This window comes from Centropristis striata, chromosome 10, assembly GCF_030273125.1.
Source record: "Centropristis striata isolate RG_2023a ecotype Rhode Island chromosome 10, C.striata_1.0, whole genome shotgun sequence".
Classification (NCBI taxonomy): Eukaryota; Metazoa; Chordata; class Actinopteri; order Perciformes; family Serranidae; genus Centropristis; species Centropristis striata.
In genome coordinates, this window is record NC_081526.1 from 19,546,919 (window position 1) to 19,565,973 (window position 19,055).

The 19,055-nt window shown below is 38.4% G+C and overlaps 1 protein-coding gene across 1 annotated transcript in view; it reads right to left on the minus strand.

Moving 5' to 3' along the window:
• xpo4 (exportin 4) overlaps window positions 1-19,055 on the minus strand; it is a 54,834-nt gene that overhangs the window by 32,758 nt on the left and 3,021 nt on the right. Inside the window, exons 2-6 of the mRNA XM_059343255.1 lie at window positions 18,892-19,033; window positions 17,932-18,070; window positions 13,112-13,228; window positions 12,813-12,966; window positions 1,625-1,737 (exon numbers count right to left, since the gene is read on the minus strand). Coding sequence (XP_059199238.1) covers window positions 1,625-1,737; window positions 12,813-12,966; window positions 13,112-13,228; window positions 17,932-18,070; window positions 18,892-19,033 — 665 coding nt within the window. The remainder of the gene's footprint in view (window positions 1-1,624; window positions 1,738-12,812; window positions 12,967-13,111; window positions 13,229-17,931; window positions 18,071-18,891; window positions 19,034-19,055) is intronic.

Genomic DNA, 19,055 nt, shown 5'->3' on the forward strand with positions numbered 1-19,055 from the left:
AGTGACTGACCGGTTTGTTCCACACTACTCTCCCACACCGTTTGTTTTACCCAGCGTGGTCCGCCTCTTAAAACACACAAGTCACTGCACAAAAATACACATTTACTTCACCGGGCGGTCCTCTGGACAGCAACACAATAACACGACCCCACTGTAAAGCTCCCATAAATCTACTTAATGGTGCGTCCGAAAAACCCACGAAACTAGTAAAAACTTAACACACGCCAAAAAGACGAGGTCAAGCAAGAGTTCTTTGCCCAACATGAAAGAACAAACTGTCTCTCTTTGTTTATCATAAATAAACCACCATCGAGAGGTCAGGATAAAAATGAATAAGGAGAAAGGGCAAAGCAGGACACAAGAAAACTAATGGAACTGTGTGAGACAAAGACCTGAACAGAAAGAGACCTCCCTGACAGAAAGATATGGATGGATGGAAAACAGAAGGACATACAGACAGATTGAAGCATATTAGATGAGAAAGTGAAACATGAAGAACATCACAGAACCAGACATCTGCAGGTTTGTCAGGGTTTTCCTTTACTAAATGCTGTTTAAAATGAAAATGACCAGGACAATTATATACTTGTGCAAAAAGAAGGCACAACTGCAAATCTTAATCCTTAAACAACAATTTCAAGGTCCAATTAACTCTACTTCAGTTGAAAAGCAGAACAGAGACCTTGCTAATGGAGACACATGGATAGATAGATGGAAATCAGAAGGTCTGATTAACTGACAAAGTGAAAAATAAAGTACATCAGACAGGAGGCATCTACCAGTTTCCACAAGTAAATTAGATCCTTTTCTTTTTTCACAATTCCATATAAGATGAAATGGAAGAGAGATTTCATCAGTAAAACACAAAATTTCAAAACAGCTGTGACTCAGAAAATCTCATACTTTAAAAACTGCGACAAGAACGAACAACTATCAAACTGAACCCCCATCAGCAGAAAAAAAATCCCCCAAAATCACACCATTTATCATAAAGAAAAACATCTTTACTTTAAAATTTTCCAATGGTACTTGAATGAATCATGTGTGTAATGACCACTTTCATCAGGAAAAGTAAAAAAAATTGTCATATTTCATCTAAATTTAACATGTCTCATTAAAATGTTCGCAAAAGATAAACTCACACAAACCAGATCCTGTAAAAAACACTAAATTCTGCTCTCCTGAAGTCAAGCTGAGACCAACAGGCATGTGACAAAAATTAAAAGAAACTTGAACTAAACTGCAGGTAATTTACACAGAGCAGAGAGGAGAGGACAAAACAAAGAGATGTTATATTTAAATAGTTCAATATGTATAGAATCTGGAGTCTCCATGCTTCCGCCAACATTGGTTAATATGCAAGGGCTCTTGGACAAATCTTTTTTTTTTTTTATTAAATATTTAAAGACTTGCATTATTTGTGATAAATATAACTGTTTTATATGGCAAATAAAGACATCTCTAGCCATAATTGTGCCGCTTCCATAGAGGTGCAGGACTTTGCAGGCCACTTTGCGTAAATGTGACAGGAGCAAAAAAAAACAAAAAAAACCCAATACCAATTTCATCACCTGGAGATTTTATAAAAGGCATAAACACACAGAGTGATGGACAGTTTACTCACCGTGAAGAAGAGGTCCATGACACGGGTGTCCAGCAGTGCTTCCCTCCACGTCTCCGTCGGCTTGAGCATGACGTTCTGCGTGGCCTCGAACATGGCGATGTAGTGGCGCCCCAGTGACCCGCCGCCAGTTAAGGCCAACAAAAGCATGAAATAGAGGAGGAGGAGTAGGAAGAAGAGGAGGAGCGGCGGCACACACAAAAACACCAGCTACTGTCACTAAGCTCCTTCTCAATGGGTATTTTGGTCTCTGTGTGTGTGAGTCTTTGGTTTGGCTGGCAGTAGAAACTTGCTCCTCACTTGTTTAGGAACTCTCCCTCTCATTAATCCTGTCAATCTTTATGCCACAAAAGGTTTTTTATTTTTCTCACCCACCCTTCTTTCGTTGCTTTGTTTTCTCTTTCTCCCTCGTCAGCTCTTCATCAACCACAAAAAAAACCCTCTTGCCTTCTTTCTCACCCTCTTGTCCTGTGATTCCCCTTGTTCCGATCCTTCACCCTCTGACTCGCCCTCTTTCCTTCTTGTCCTCTTCTTCACCTCTTCCCTTCCCTGTGTACACTCAGATTTCTCTCTCCTCTGCTTCCTCACAAGATCTTAAACACACAAGACACACTCTGGCTGCAGCCAATCGAGGCTCTGCGTTGCTCTGCCTTTGTCCACTCCTCTTCAAGATGTCCTCGAGACTCCTTACTGCCCTGAAACACTCCCTCTCCCTCCTCAGCCAATCACTCTGTCTCTGTTCCTGACTGCTTTGCAATACCAAAGCTAGACTCTCTCTTTGCCTAACAAGAAGCTGTCTCCTTCCCCAAACAAAACACTTTTGCCTGATTTCAAACTTAATTTGCACTCACAAAACAATCACTCTGTTTTATATAAAACGACTTATCAACTTAATCCAAAAGTCCCTTTCTCCTTAACAAGTCTTTTTCTCCACACCCCCACAACACACACACTGTCTCCTTATTTAAGACTTTCTCTACATAACCCAACAAGCTTTTTCACAAACCCACAACACACACTTTCTCCCCACGCAGCCACAACACTTCCTGCCTGTATTCAAGACCCACTAAACACACCAACAACATGCTTTTCCCTGAGCTCATCAAGAACAGCCCCCTTTTTACTACTCCTTCCACTCTGCCAAATGAGGCTTTTCTCACTCGTCATCCTTTAGAACACACACACTTTTCTGAGTCAAAGCATCTTACAAACCCACTCTCTCTTCACACACCAATTAAGATTCCAATGCTTCTTTTAACCACCCCGCAAAAACCAAATCTTTGTCCTTATAACACGTACAATGTGCTGATGAAAGCTTCATACCAAAACAAGTCAGCAGATTTGTCAGACTGCATATAAATTAAAATTTGCTCCACAATTGTCCTAGAGGATAAAGACATGGGAAATGTAGCTTTTTGGAAAGTTAAAATGTCTTAATTTATAAAGAACACAGGCTACATGTTTTATACTCTTTGTCAAGAGGTTATTTTGAAAAAGCAGTCAAAGCCACGTGCACCTGTTCAATCCATTTACCAAAAAGGTCACAATAAGAGGGCACTCCAGCTGGTTTGACTTTCTTTTAGTTAAAGAACACTTCAACGTTTCTTATTTCCCAAGTGTGGTCTCTATTGTTTCAATATTTTTATATATTTCTGTAAAAGCACATTTGAAAGGTCCTACAATCTAAGAATTGAATTAATGACTGGTTCACTATAATGTACATGCCAACAAAATAACTATAATTTCTAATAGCCTCTTTCTCTAAATTTCTATCTTACTTTTAAGGTTTATTTTATAACTTTTGAATCTCCAATAATAACAATATAAAGTTGTGCGGATTTCAACAATATTTGTAATGACTGACCGGATCAATGGAGTTTTAAGAGTTTAAAATATTGCATTGTATTATTTTATTGTCTATTATCCAACATATTGGATGGATGACTTTTACAACTACAAAGAACTTATACTGCCAATAATATTATTTGTTTCTTAGTGCAGGTTTTGTTCCAATATTTTTACACTCTGCAAATGTTTTCTTCTTTTTGCTGCTTGTAAAACGGATCAAAAAATAAATCGAATACTAAAAAATGACACCCTCTTTCTCTCATCTTCCGTCACCCACACTAAACACATAAAAACGCACACAGAACTGTCTCGCTGCCCTGCGGCTCGGTGACAGCGGAGGGAAACTTTCAGAGGAATGTTTGATCAAAGCCAAACAGCGGCAGAAGCCGGCGAGGTCAAGCATTCCTCCGACAGCAGCCCAGTCACTCCCCACGCACACACCCCACCACAACACACCACACCACATCACGCTTTTCGGCACAAAAGTTGGCACCTGTCTAAGGGTCTGTGGGATTGAGTGTGTGTGTGTGTTTATGTGTGTGTGTGTCCGATGCTTGGCTTTCAGGCCTTGTTAAAAATAGCCGTGGTGAGGCAGAAGACCTCTGTCTGAACCTCTCTGAAGAGGAAAGGAATGAGAGGGAGATTGGAATAAGTAAGAAGAGTGCTGGAATATGAAGTTAATTTTACTTTAAAGCAATTGAAAGGAGAATTTCCTAAATAAAGTATTCTTGGACTGAAACTTTTATGTTAATCTTGATGCTATTTTCACAAAATTAACCATGTTAAATGTAAGCTTAACCTAGCTGGCTTTTATCATGCAAATCTCTTAGATACAAGGCTGAAAAATAATCTAACATAAGGGCAGAGAGAGGCGTTTTTTTCCTGCAACAAGTGGGACTGACCAAGTCCTGCAGACGGGAGGCCGTCTCTGCAGGGAGGGACCACCTCAGTGACAGAGGTTGTACAAACCCTCCTAAAGATCATATGACGGAGACAAAACTCACAAGAGACCTCAGGAATGATAACTACACAGCTATTTCGATTATTTTACACAGCCGGATAGAGACATAAAATGGGTCTGACAGGTTGCGACACCAAAAACAGAAACTCTAATTTAGAGAGAAACCGGGCGCCTGAAGTGAAAGCAGAATATAAGGCCAATTTCATTATTCAACATATTTAAACTGATTATTTGAAAAAAGGTAACAGATAGTGTCAAAATTTGTGTTCAGTGTTCTTACTGTGTAATACAAAAGTGTTTGAAATGCTCCTTATTATTAATATAATAAAAAGAGTTCAACAAAATGTTAGGTTACTTCAGTCCCCAGCAAGATGATTTTGGCTTTGACACTTGCACTTCTGTTCAAAATAAATACAAAGAAACATATCTTTTTATTCCTGCTGTAACAAACTTACACAGAAACGTGACTTCTTTTTCGCGTTACACTGAATACGTCTTCTTATATTATTTTTTTTAACTTTATTTATCTTTACCATTTCTGTCCTTGTGGTGCTACATCAACTGAATCACCCTACTGGGAAGCAAAAAGTTTAACTTCTCTTCACTTCAATATTCTGAAGTCATGTAGGTAATTATTCACTCCTTCACATGTTATTACTTTTAGATTACTTTACTGTGTGTTTCCTGGGTTTAAAACAAAAGTATAATGTGGCAAAAAAAAATCCTTTCAGTTGGTGCTCAAATTATCATAAAACATTTATGTACTGTTCTCAAAACAACACAAACAACTAAGAAAAGTAGTTAAAACTTGTATTTCAGTTTATTGAAGTATTCGCTTTAAGTTCAAGCTCTTGAATTTTGATTAAAATCTCAGTGCTGAGTTGACAAGTGAATTTACAATTTCAACCATGCTGCCGCTCTGCTGGAAAAAAACGGACTGTGTGTGTGTGTGTGTGTGTGTGTGTGTGTGTGTGTGTGTGTGTGTGTGTGTGTGTGTGTGTGTGTGTGTGTGTGTGTGTGTGTGTGTGTTGAACATGCCTCCAGGATGAGTAATGTGCGCGGAGTGACTAGGACATGTGGCTGTGGGTTTGGTGGGTTTTTAAAAGACATCACCTGCTACCATCTCAACCCTTCCAGCAGGCTCAAGAATAACTAATGTGACACGTCAATTTTCCACTGGAAAGATAAGACGGACTGACAGATAAACAGACACACCGACCGACACACACACATTCAACAGACCTAATACACAGCCAATGAAAACCACCGGGTTTAAATCAAGTGAAAGAGATTCACGCATGTTTAGTTCCCACATGTGTTTGCCAAATTTGCAGGCACACAGACACATAAACACACACTGTAATACCTTAATTAACACCAGCCACCAGTCAAATGCCAACAAGACTGCTGCTGCTGGTTACTGCCAGTGACTCTGGCAGAGAAACAACCAGCATTTCAAGTTTAATTTCCTGCACTGATTCTATTTATTCTGACTTGACCAAAGCAAGCTGACATTTATGCAGCTCCACGTCTTCAGTGACAGACGCTCGGACGTGCAGCGCTTATGGTCTCATGTGAACCTTAGCCCAGGTAGTGTGCGTAAATGCACGGCTCACCACTTCAAAGCGTGAGGGAGCATAGCTGCAATAAAAAGCCATCATTCTTTCCTTCATGGGCTGTAATTCAACATGTGTTGCGATGCATAAAAAGCTGAACCACATGACTACAAAACAGCAAATGTGAGCCGAGCCTTTGCTGAATGGAGAGAGAGTGAGAGAGAGAGAGAGAGACACAGCGAGGCTGAATTATGTGGGCCACAAAACCAAACAAAATATGTCAACGCCAGAATTTAATCTCATCATCTTTGTGTGTTTAATTTATAGCTACACCATTTTTGTTTGCATGAGGCAACAAAATAAACTCTGACACAAATCAGGCTTAGCTTTTCTGAAAACTTGGTCACTTTGTTACAAACTTAATCCAAACAAGAATCTACAGTCATGCTAGCAGCTTTGAGAGGCTGTACTTCAGCTAAATGCTAACATCAGAATGCCAACAAGCTCTCAATGATTTGGCTGAGTCCAAATGTCCACCTTCTGGACTTGCAGACTTTAGTGATACATACAGTGACGTGTTCATGTCTGCGAAAACTCGAAACAACAAATCGGCTGACATACAGGCAAGTCTGTTTCACTTGTTGCAATAATAAAACACATTTTGATTATTTCCTCTGTAGCTTACACAAGGCCTACATGATTCAAATAATGACACATTCATAATAAGTTTGTTTAGTTTTTTTTCGTAGGCAATTAGAAAAACTACAATGTCATCTACGTATGTCAATGAATTGTGTGTTAAAAAACCCCCAGTAAAATCTAGGGAAGTCTGTGACCCAAGGAGACTCTGGAAGTCTGCAGGAAGTCTGCTTGAGGCCCCTTATAGACTGGATGAATCCTGGATTTGGACAGCCTTCAGGACTCTGAAGTTTAGAAATTTGGATTTAGCTAAAGCTAACAGCTGTATAATATTTACCATGTATACCATCATAGTTTAGCCTGTTAACATGCTGATATTTGGATAATCTATATAGTATTTTCCAGGTATTTATCATTAACAAATAAAAAGTATTGCAGACTACATTTTTGATGCTTCATGCAAACTTAAGGACCGTCAGAATTAGTTAATATGAAGCATTTGGGTTTCCGTTTGAATTCTGAATAGTATTGATCAATCATGTCTGTGCAGGCTTGGTTGCATGCAGTGTAAACAGTTCATGTGGGGAGCAAAAGAGGTGGAACGCATTAGCTGAAATGCAGATATCAAATCCTGGCTATATTCTGATGATGGCTTTTTAAAATTAATTTACCAGCATTATTATGCAGATATGTTAATGAAGTTAGCCTAAATGTCTTATGGATCAAAAACATCTACCAAAAAGTATTGATGAAACAGCTAGTAGGACTTTAAACAAGGACCAGCAGAAGAAGAGGAAGAGGAAATCTTGGTCCAGATATCTGCTCTCCAGATACCCGCCGACAACACCAGAACCCCCTAAACATTGGGGTTTGACGAATTTTGATCCAATCCATCCGGAAATGTTGAGCTATTTCCCTGGATGAGTGAATTTAAAATTGTGATGTTGCTAAAGGGAAATTCAAGCGACCACCCAAGAATTTTCTCTCCTTTGAAACATAAAAAAACAAGATTTGCTAATAGTTGAGTAACGCAAAGTGTGTGTTATTTGTAATAAATGGGCTAAATTGTGCAATGTCCCTGGTACAGTTTATAGTTTAAGCCCCTGTGTAACTAATCAAATTCACATTTCACATTCCGGCTCCTCTTTCATCAACAATTTGCAGACACCGTACAAAACACTTCACAGATCAATTTGAGAGTATTTTCATGACCACTTTAAGCGGACAATCTCAGCGATCTCAATATCTTGCAGGCCTGAGCGACCTTCGTGCCCGAGGGTTGCGGATTAGCGAGCTTCTCCTGTATCCTCTATTCATTACGGCTGATCCTCCTTACCGAGGATGGACCCGCTGCACAGGAAGACCGGCTGAGCGTCTGCCAGCGGCCGAGCGAAAAGCGCAGCGCTATGCTAAGGCGCATGGTCGGGTTTAAGTGATATATCCTGCTTTAAGTCTCCCCTGCAGCCCCGCCATGTGAAATAACAGTCCAGGAATACCTCCTCAGTGACCCACCCACCCCCTCCCTCCTCATTTCATTCTACTGTTTGGCCTCCATCTGTTTGGACAGCAGTCATTCACTCTCCTAGAACTGAATTAAACCAAGAATATATCAATTATGCCACTGAGACTGATGTTTCTTTTAAAACAGGAAGTGATCAGCTGCAGATGAATGCAGTAATTTAGACCTCAGGGTATTATATTTTTAATCTATAAACTGCAAATCAGTCTGCCTCCTTTTCATATTGAAAACAAGTTTATTAAAAAACTGTAAGAAGAGAAATGAGCCAAACTTAGAGAAATTAATAACATGGCAAATAATAGTAAAAAAAATCACTACTTTTTAAATTGATCATCTTCAAGTTTCATGTTTTGTTATTGTTACCAAGTTCTCAGTAATGGTTACTGCTTCCCATGCCAACTCTTGGGTCTTCTTCACCGTACACAAGTTGAATTACAAGCTTAAAATGCACCATCTGCCATGAGACTTAGTCTGAGGCAGCAAAGTTTAAAAGCATAAAAGGAAATACATGAAATTCATGAACTGGATATAGTGTGCATCACGACAACAACACAGAAGAAAATAACCTTGTACTACAGTAACACGCAGTGGTGGAAGAAGCACTCAAACTCTTATTCACTAAAAGTGCAAAAGTGTCAAAATATACCCAAGAGCCAAAAGTAAAAGTACTCATGCAGATTGTCATATTTCAAAACTATGTACATAATATGACTGGATTATAAAGAGTGTTGCATTAAAGTGTTCATCATTATAACTACTTAACATACTGCTTGGTACTTTCATCTTCAACAATATATCATAATTTATTAGATGATTTAAATGTTTTACTATTAATCTATAACTGCAAAGTAACTAAAGCTAGGAGATAAATTAAGTGCAGTAAAAAGTGCAATATTTGCTTGCAAAATGTAGTTCAGTATTAAGTAAGATACAATCAGGCAAGTTTTAATTCATGGCTGCTGGTATTGGTCTAGTTTAAAGCCATTTGCAGATGAAGAAAAAGGATTAAAAAACCCCACCTAAAACCAGCATTAAACCATTCTTTGAGCTATTTGAAGTTTTATTGAATTTTTTTAATGTCATAAATATCCATAGAAATATGTGAATAGACACATGTTTACTGATAACTACACGATGCAAGTCCCCAAAATTGTTTAACATACTTTTTGTTCCTAATGAAGCTCTACATTGTACTTTTTAAATGTATTAAACAAAGCTATTTTTAAAAGAAAGTATTTTATGATGTTAAAAGTCACAACAAAAATAAAATTACATGCTTGAACTGAATGTCTATGAGCATTTGACCCATCTGTATTTACCCTCACACTCATGTTTAGACAGCAGTAGTTGATGATTCTCCATACAGGTCAGGGCCAAGGCAAACATCCAGCATCAGCTTACATGCTCCAAATCCTAACCTTAACCTGAGGGACAAACTGCCTATAAATTGACCCCTGAAACAGCTAATGAGAATACAGAGCTGGGCCAAGAAAGTGTGAGGCTGACAGTCATCTCGTCAGCACAAGAATAACTCCTGATTGAAGGCTGCTGAGGGGCTCTCAAAGAAGTTAAAGCAGCTTTTATTACATCTCACTAAAAATAAGAAAAAAAAATCCAAAAGCAGGGGCCTCTTTCTACCCTTTCACTCCAAGTAACAGACATTAAGACAACAATGGAAGAGGCGACGAAGGTCGTGCTTTTCTGTGAGCGGATACAGCGTGAAATCTACACATTCCTCTCAAGTGAAGACAAGAACAGATGGGAGAAAAATCAATGTTACAGAACAAAGCTGTTTTTTTTATAGAGACACAACTGGCAGTGATGAATTAAAAGATTCCCTCACATACCAAACACATCTAAACAATGCAAAGAGGATTCAGATAAGCAGACTGATCCTGCAGGATTGAGGCAGAGCGGTTCGAAGGTGATCTATCTGTCAGCTCGGACAGCCATTTACAGCACCTGACTGCTGCCGGCCTGACCACGACCCTGGGCAGAGTCAAGCCCGGTGTGGAGTGACACGGTGTCGTACAGGCGCCCGGGGAGCGTGCCTGCACCAGATGACACCAGAGCCCAAGGGTTCAGACGGCAGCGAGGACAGATGACATGCATGCCGCTCGGTCGCTCTGAAAGAGAAATGCTTTTTAAAAAGTTTCTTTGAGCTGGTTGAGGAGCGTGCGGGTCCATGTGTGTGTGGAAGGCGGCGGCTGTCAACAACGCAATTAAGCGAAGGCCCCCTGATACCAGCGCTGGCATACGCTCACATCTCATCACACAGACACAGGCGTGTTGTGACACTTGCAGACAGGCGGCCACACTCATTCAGGCCTCCCAGTGGTCATCATCAATCTGTTCTCCTTTTCAACAACAGCCCAGACACTTATAGGCTTTACAAACACTCACATGCACACAGAATTTCAAGGAGAATAGCACTTGATTTGAGAATTCATGAGCTATTTCTGAGACCGCCAACGTCAAGAAACTGCAGCTCTATAACCAAAATACTAGGACCCTGATGCCTCATTTTATTAATGAATTATCCAGCTATCTATGCTCCACAGTCATTAAATTTACTTAATGATTTCTGTATCTTTAGGTGGCAGACAGACAGCACTAAAAAAACAAAAAACTGTGAAAATGTGACCAATTTAAGCAGTAAAAAAAGAAAACTACAGTTTCCATATTTTGATATTTGATATGTGCTAATCCTTCTGATTAGACTTTTCAATTTCAGTTTCAATCCTTTTTTTTTTGTATATTTAATCTATTTTGTTAATTTGTTTGATTCATTTTGTGTGTTTATTCATTTTTTTAAGTGTTTATTGGTGGTATAATACAATTTCTGGGAATGTAACTGAAAAGCTATTCATAGTTATAAATTACCAAATTTTTTTCAAATTAGCCAATAAAATAAATACCAGGAAAATCATCACATCGATGCAAAACGTCAAAAAGTAGTCCTGTTCAATGAGTTTTAACTGAAGTTAGCCTGATATATCAAAAAAATAAATGTGTGATGTGTGCAATTCAAGTAACTTAGAGCAAATTTTAGCACCTGAACTATAGCTAATTTTTATTCAGTATCCTGGTTTTACCTGAAAGATCCCTCTCATGTACAGTAGCTGCTCTGGTGACTTCATAATACACACATACTGAACTCTGAATGAAAATTAAACTGTAGTATAAAAAAATTGACTGCAACAGCTAACATGCACACACACAGAGGAATTAAAAGTGCGCCTTAGACAACACACACATATCAAACAGAGCGTGCCAGGCATACCAAGGGGAGCCTCAACAAGCTGAGGCTGGGGGTGGCGGGCTGCTGGAATGATACGGAGATGGACGCACAGACACCTCTTTGAAAGTGATACATGGCCCTGGCTGGCAGCAAAGCGCCACTCCAGATCCCCTCAGACAAGCAGAGAGGATGCCAGGCTGGTTGGGATTTAGGCCGTAATGAGCCGAGACCATGCACACACGCACACACACACCAAAGACACTAAGTGCCAGAGTTTGCTCAACAATGCGGCCAACTGCAAAGATGTGTGCCTCCCACTACAAAGCAAAACTGATGGTCAGATATGCATTCCTGAGGATGACTGACTGACACACACACACACACACACACACACACACACACACACACACACACACACACACACACACACACACACACACACACACACACACACACACACACACACACACACACACACACACACACACACACACACACACACACACACACACACACACACACGCTTTACAAAACAGCAATACTAATGCAATGATGAAATTAAAATAAATTGAATTCCTAACTTTTTGTGTGTTATTTTATAGATTTACTGATATTTTCCTTTGTACCGTTTTAAATTGAAAATATGTCACACAGACAATATATTTAGTGTTCAAATTGATACACTTTTCTTTTTGTAAATATACACAAATTCTGATTTTTTTTTAAGTTAAACACAGATCAAATTTTTTTTAGAATCGTGGTTGTATATTTATACGGTGCTACAAGCAGATTTTAACACATTACAAGTACCTTTACAAGGCGTTATAGACACGGGAATAATAAAAAAGTGCCACTGAAAAGCTTCAATTTTGCTATAGTTCTTCACTGCATTTTGACTTACTTTGACTAGACAGAAACAGTAAAGTAGGTTTGTAAAATGAAAATAATGTGAGTGTTGACCTTTTATTTACTTCAAGTACTTTAAATAATATATTAGAATAGTTATAACCTCATCATCTGGCTGTTTGGTTGCTTACATAAATACATTTTCTTGGAAAAGTTTGCATCATGGTGCCACATCTCAGCAATTAAATTGATGAATAAAATCTCAAACCAATAAAAGTTGATGGTTAAAACTACAAACACAAATATGAGACCACAGGAATGTTTAAACTGTGCCCAACTAGGCGCAATTACATTGTAAAATAACAGTTTTTTTCAGAATAACAAATATTTCAACATGCGAAATGGCAAGCCATGAACTGCCATTTCACACATTTTCTTTAGCCAGAGACTGACCTATTTATCCTCACAATACATTTGCAGGATTTGTGCAGTCATAAGTCAAGATTTCAAGTTGTTAAAATAATTATCCTGACCTTTCCAGCTGTAAGACTCCCCATCAGCCTCTGACAAAGAAAGGATATGATTGGGTGGCAGGAAGTTCCAGCAGAGGACCTGATTGGCCAGAGCCAGGTAGCGCTGGAATACAGACGACATCTGGGCATTCAGGTTTTCTCTGCGGCTGAACTCCTGCAGCACTTCCATGGTCAACATGAAGATCTGACGCAGACCGTCCTCCTGCAAGAAGAAAAGAAAGTGGAGAAAGACGGATGAATTTAGGAATAAAAAGTGAGATTCAGCGAAAAAGACTGAACTTCAATGATCCTTTCTTTACTGCTGGACGGCACATGAAAACAGAGTAGGAAATGAGGTTGGGACGAACCTGGAACAGACGTTTGCAGCTACCGTGAAATTCCATGCTGAGGCCGATGCTGCTGGTCTTACTGGAGCTGGAGAACTCGCTGAGCAAAGCGGTCAGGATGGAGCAGGCCAGGGTTTGCTGCAGCAGAAAGAGTTCACACAGGTCAGATGTAACACAAAAGAGTTATACACAAGTCATTCAAGTCACACAAAGAGTTACTACTGAAGTCTAACTAGTAGAACAAGACAGATATATATTATCTGATATGCATAGATACAAGAAAACATTGTGTCATAATCACATTTTTTTCCAAAAAAGTTCCTTCCACCATCATGCAGTTGATAATATACAAAAAATAGTATGAACAATATATAACAATGTTAAATGTTTTTTGTTAAAAGCAGCTTTCTGAGTACCATTGCATAATCATATTGGTGCATAATCCACATAGAAAAGGTCTATTTTTATTCCAGATGAAAAAAAAATTCACCACATTGACCGCTATATCAGTAATTGTATTATTATTTTCTGGTCATTTAAAACCGCTATATCAGTAATTGTATTATTATTTTCTGGTCATTTAAAACCGGTAATTGCCCGAAAAATCAGTTTGGTCATACTAACTAAAGCAACAGTCATCAGTCAGGAAAAATTTGCCTGACTGTGCATCATGTGGAAAGAATGGTACTGGTATTCCATACTACATATTCATCAAAAAAAAGTTTTGTGTGTGTGTATGTGTGTGTAACCCAAGAAAAATTACAAAATAAAAAGTAAGTATACTGCAGAAAGCAAATATGCAGCTTGATTCTTGAGTGAGCTATTGATGTACAATATTGCTCCACAATGCAGCTCAAGAAAGGAAATGGAGCAGCTGCAAAACATTTTTAAAAAAAGCTGTGGTTGGTGGTGAGGCAGATCTAAAAAAATACAAATACAAATACAACTATGAAAACTTTGGAATAACATTTTGTTTTCTCTTTTGGGAGAATGTATTGGCTATGATGTTCCAGAGTCACAGTGAAATTGGCTTCTGTCAGTGCACATGTTGCATTATTTCCTACAAAATAGTGAAGTATATTGATTTTTTGGCATGTATTATGAAATTTGGAGTATGGATATATTTCTGTTCTGGTGCACGGCTCTTACAACCTATGCATGGATAAATGATACACCTATACACTAAGGCAATTGCAAATAAAAACGTGTGCATCTTATGAGTGGGATCACCTGCTTTCAGGCCTGCTTGGGCACACAGTTGCCCTTTTCTAGATCAGAGTTTGGTTAAGGAAACAAATTAAATAGTGCCATCTAGTGGATTAGGAGGAGATGTCCAGTTTGTTTCATAACAGAGCAGCATTTAGACAAAGTCGTGCCAATATCGTTTTACAAACAACCATCACAAATATTTTGCCTTCATGCTGGAATCACCACTGTGCAGAGTTAAAGTGAACCATTAGGCCACCCAAACAGTTCACAGCACCAAAAATAGCTTTGAATAAAAATGCACTTTGACAGAATTTGTACACAAAATTGATTTGAGTGCAAAAGAAAACAGGCACTTGTTATTATACTTTGTTCGAACCACAGTAAAATGCCCGGAGCTTTCTTTTCCCAGTACGGCCTTTGTGCCACTTTTTATTTTCAGACTGAGCTCTCTGTAATCTGAGCCAGAACCCATGCAGGAGGTCTGTAACCAGTGCACAAATGTGGTCCATCAAGTGACAAACAGATTAATTTTGTTTGTCTCATTCATTCTTTAAATACACCAAAGAGTGTCTTCTGTGATAGGGCTAAATAGAGATTCGATCAGATACACATAGTCTTTGTTTTGGATCTTATACTTAGGGAAAAGTAGCAATATAACAGTGTAAGTACTCTGCTACAGGTACTGCCAAGTTGAAACAACTTCCGGTCTTGTACTCAGGAAAAGCTGTTGTGGTTTTCACACTATAAGACTAATCAGCGACATCACAGACTACAACATTTTGCCTTGCCCTCTCATTGGCTGCAGCTCCTCTACCGGTATTTAGCTGGAAATATGCTAATAATACCAAAAGTAAAATTACTTATTAGGCAGAATGTCTATGTATATGATTTCAGAATCATATACATTATGGCTTATAATTATTTCAATTAGTTGATTTACTGCTTGGTAGCTTCTTAATCATTGCACAGAAAGTGGCCAATTTAGCACCAAGTGTGTGTGTGTGTGTGTGTAGTAGTAGTACGCATATATATGGGTGGTTGACGTGAACTCAAATTCAAAGTGAAAAAAATAATAATTCAAAAATATATGTCAAATGATATATAATTATATTCCCTTATATGTGAATAATTCAAAACTGAATGTGTCCATTTCTAATTCTTTACATATTATTCACTTTTTGGTGTGGTAGTCCTAAAATGTGTCCACCGGTGCAACACAATAAAGAATGTCATTATTTAATTCAGAGAATGTTGGACAGATAAGATTGATAAGCCAAAGGCATATTAGTTTGTCCCAATTATATTTCCACATCAAACATACCCCCAAAAAATTCAGAATTATGTTATTTATATACTATAAGATGTACACATAGAGACTTCACCCAAATGCCTGGGTTACGTTCATTATAATTGGTATAAAACCCAAGGAATCTTCATTTCATCCTTATAGCTGCATAGTGATGATAACATTATTGTACTATCCCACACTTTTTACATACATTTTTCATTAAAATACCTTTTCCACTCACAATTCAATTTGTTGCACCACAGGACATTCCGTTGCACCATTGGACAACAGAGTACTAGTATGCCCATGTCGTGTACAAAGTCAAATTAATTATCAAACATTGTCAAATTTACTTTCCGCGTCTCTCTCTCAGGAAGTTCTCTTTCCTCTCAGGATCTTCATTCAGCCTCTCCCTAAACTTCCTAGACCTTTCTTTGGTGGTCATTTCAGCCTCTCACTTTCAACATGGAAATCAAACTAGCTTTAACAAAACAGGGAAGGAAGGTTTGAGTTGTGTTGTCCTCAAATTCTGAGGTTAAGAGAAAATGCAAAAAAGCTACTTAAATTAGTCATTAAAAGTTGCTCTCGTTAAGGTTGAGGAAGTTTGCACCCATCCATGATCTGATGTCAGCCAGACAATCAAGCAATGGCTGGAGTGCAGCCTGCCCATCAACATTAAGAGGCAGATATAGCTGGACATCTTCTGCAAAGCAGTGGAAGGAGATGTTATGTTTGACTAGGATGTCCCCTAGGGGTAAAATATATAATAGGAAGAGGATGGGACCTAGTATAGAGCCCTGAGGGACCCCACAGGTGAGGGGGGCAACAGAGGAGAAGAAATCCCCAAGCAGGACAGAGAAGCTCCCGTCAGCCAGGTAGGACCATTAACCTCCATTCATTTTTTAGACTCGGATTATATCTCTTTTGCATATTTAAACTAATTTTTCAATAAAACTTGTAATACAAAAAATGTTTGTTTACATGTTTGCTTTCACTATGTTAATTTTCATTATGATAGGAGTAAAGGAAAAAAATAAGTGAAACTGACTTCATGTTGTACTATAGGACAGTGCGTTTCACCAGTGGACATTTTCGAAATCAATGCTAGTTTGCGGACTAGCTATATGAGAGACATTCTTCATCCTGAGTAACAGTGTTAAGGTTTACATTATTTTCAATTATCAATCAATGTAAATTGATAAAAATATTCAGATCAATACTTAAACTGCGTTGTACCAAAGGACTACCTTAAGACGACCAGTTCCAACACTGCACGGAAATAGTAATATTATGAAAATATTTGAGACAGAAGTGATCTTGTGTGCAGTCCACCTACTCCAGAGATGTCTTCTGTCCTTCCTGATTCTGGAAGGACCCCTCTCAGTAATGGGGTGGTCACATTAATGCCTGTTTTATATCTACATAATGCCGTTGCTCCAGGAGGACACCAGTTTTGCAGACAAAATGTAATGTGTCATAATAACTCTACATAGGGACCTTAACACTTATATCCTCTAGATTCATTAAGTAAACACTCGTATGACATGCATTCAAGTATTTTAATGTATTTAGATTAATTTTTCATTAAATTACAGTTGTTTTAAGATAAGTAATGCTACCTAGTACAGTTGCACCGGTGGACAAATGTCATGTTCAAAACAGAATATTTGCATAGTTGAAGAACGATACTCATTGTTTGCAGATGGATTAGATGTAGAAGAATGAACTGCATATTAAAACATTAATTTTAATGAAATATTATCAAATTTGAGTAATATTTGTCACTGGGAACACAAAAATTGAGCGTCACGTCAACCACCCATATATACTACCTCATTTAAAACATAGAAATTAGGACTATCACAATATCAGATTTAAGAATAATATTATTGCAATATATATCGAAAATTTGAAACAAATCAATCAAATAAAAAATAAATAATAAAAATACAAATTCATTTTCAACTTTGTTGAATGGAAGAAATATTAAAAGCAAAAATGGAAAGAAACAGAAAATATTTAAAAATGTGTATTGTTAACATGATATCAGTCTTTAATTTTTTTTTTAAATATCCAGGTTAATGCCAATACTTGTATGGTGCGAAATCCAGAGAGAAAATAGCATAGGAGCACCAAGACACAATGCAGTGCAGTTTGGGGTGCATTTCATGTCTTGACGGGGCTTCGAGAATTATATGTCTTCTTCTTGTCTAATTTGTGCAGATTTAGCAGCCGCAAAAGCCAGTTTATTAGCTCCAATACAGTCCTATACAACAGTACTGTAATAAACGGTACCAACACTTTAAATATGTTATGCACTAATAGCACAGAATTTTTTTCTCACCACTGTGGTGTTCCCGCTGCTGATGAGCTGTCCGACCTCGTGAAAGATGCTTTTACAGTTGATACTTTTGTCCAGAGAGCCCCTCTTTACAATGACCGCCACTGCCAGCAGGATCTGCTCACGGACATACTTCTGGAGACTGGAGAGGGAAGCAAGGAGGTGTTGTTAGTTATTAAATGTATGCTCTGATCCAGAGAAACTTACAGTAAGTGCAACAACCCTGACCACCAGCCGGGACTGAGAACAGCAAGAAAAACAAAGTGAAAGTTGTGATGTTGTATCTGAGGGTTCAGTCACAGCTGCAGCTTATTTTCTTTGGCCTGTATCAAAGAAAAAAAAGCTCACTTTATTGCATTTTTCTTTTCTTGCTCCTCAAACAAAAGTCAACAGAAATCCTGCAAGTGTGTTTGTTGAACAGAGCTTTTGTAACCTATCACTTCACAAGGTCAGATACTTTGATGGATTCCAGTTTCTGTAATTTGTACGACACATATAAAATTAGTGTGTGCTCTTGTTCTCTGCTGGATACATGAAGAAACAGCGGATTATGAGCTTCAGCCTAGACTTTCCATGTATGAGGACCTGCAGGCCATCTAATGCCAATGTTAAACTCATTAAGTGCACAAAATCTTAATTGACAATCTAGTTTTTCAGGAGTATTTCTTGTTCGTTGGAGAAACCCAATTTCAATTGGCATCTATATAAGTTACAAAGACTACATGCTTATTTTTGTATTACATAGCTCATTAAAAAGACCCTATTATATATGTGGGATTTGACAGGCTCGATGAATATTTAAGGCTTTTGAATCACAGGTTTCTGTGGTTTATGTAACAGGAGATGAGGTCAATCGATGTTCTTCCAAATCCCACCGCTCACCAATGGATGGTCTAAAAATGTGACTTAAAAGACCTGTAAAGCACACACGGGTTTAATTACGCCTCCTCCTTTCTGTCTTACTTGGGTCTCTGTAGGACGTAGGTGAGGAGGAACGCCCGAAGTGACTCGATGCTGGTCTTCTCCAGCAGGATCCACTCCCGCACCACCGCCTCCATGATGGCTGTGGCTGCCTGGAACAGCACATAGTCCACCTTACTGGTCTCTGGTGAGGAGGAAAAAAAGGA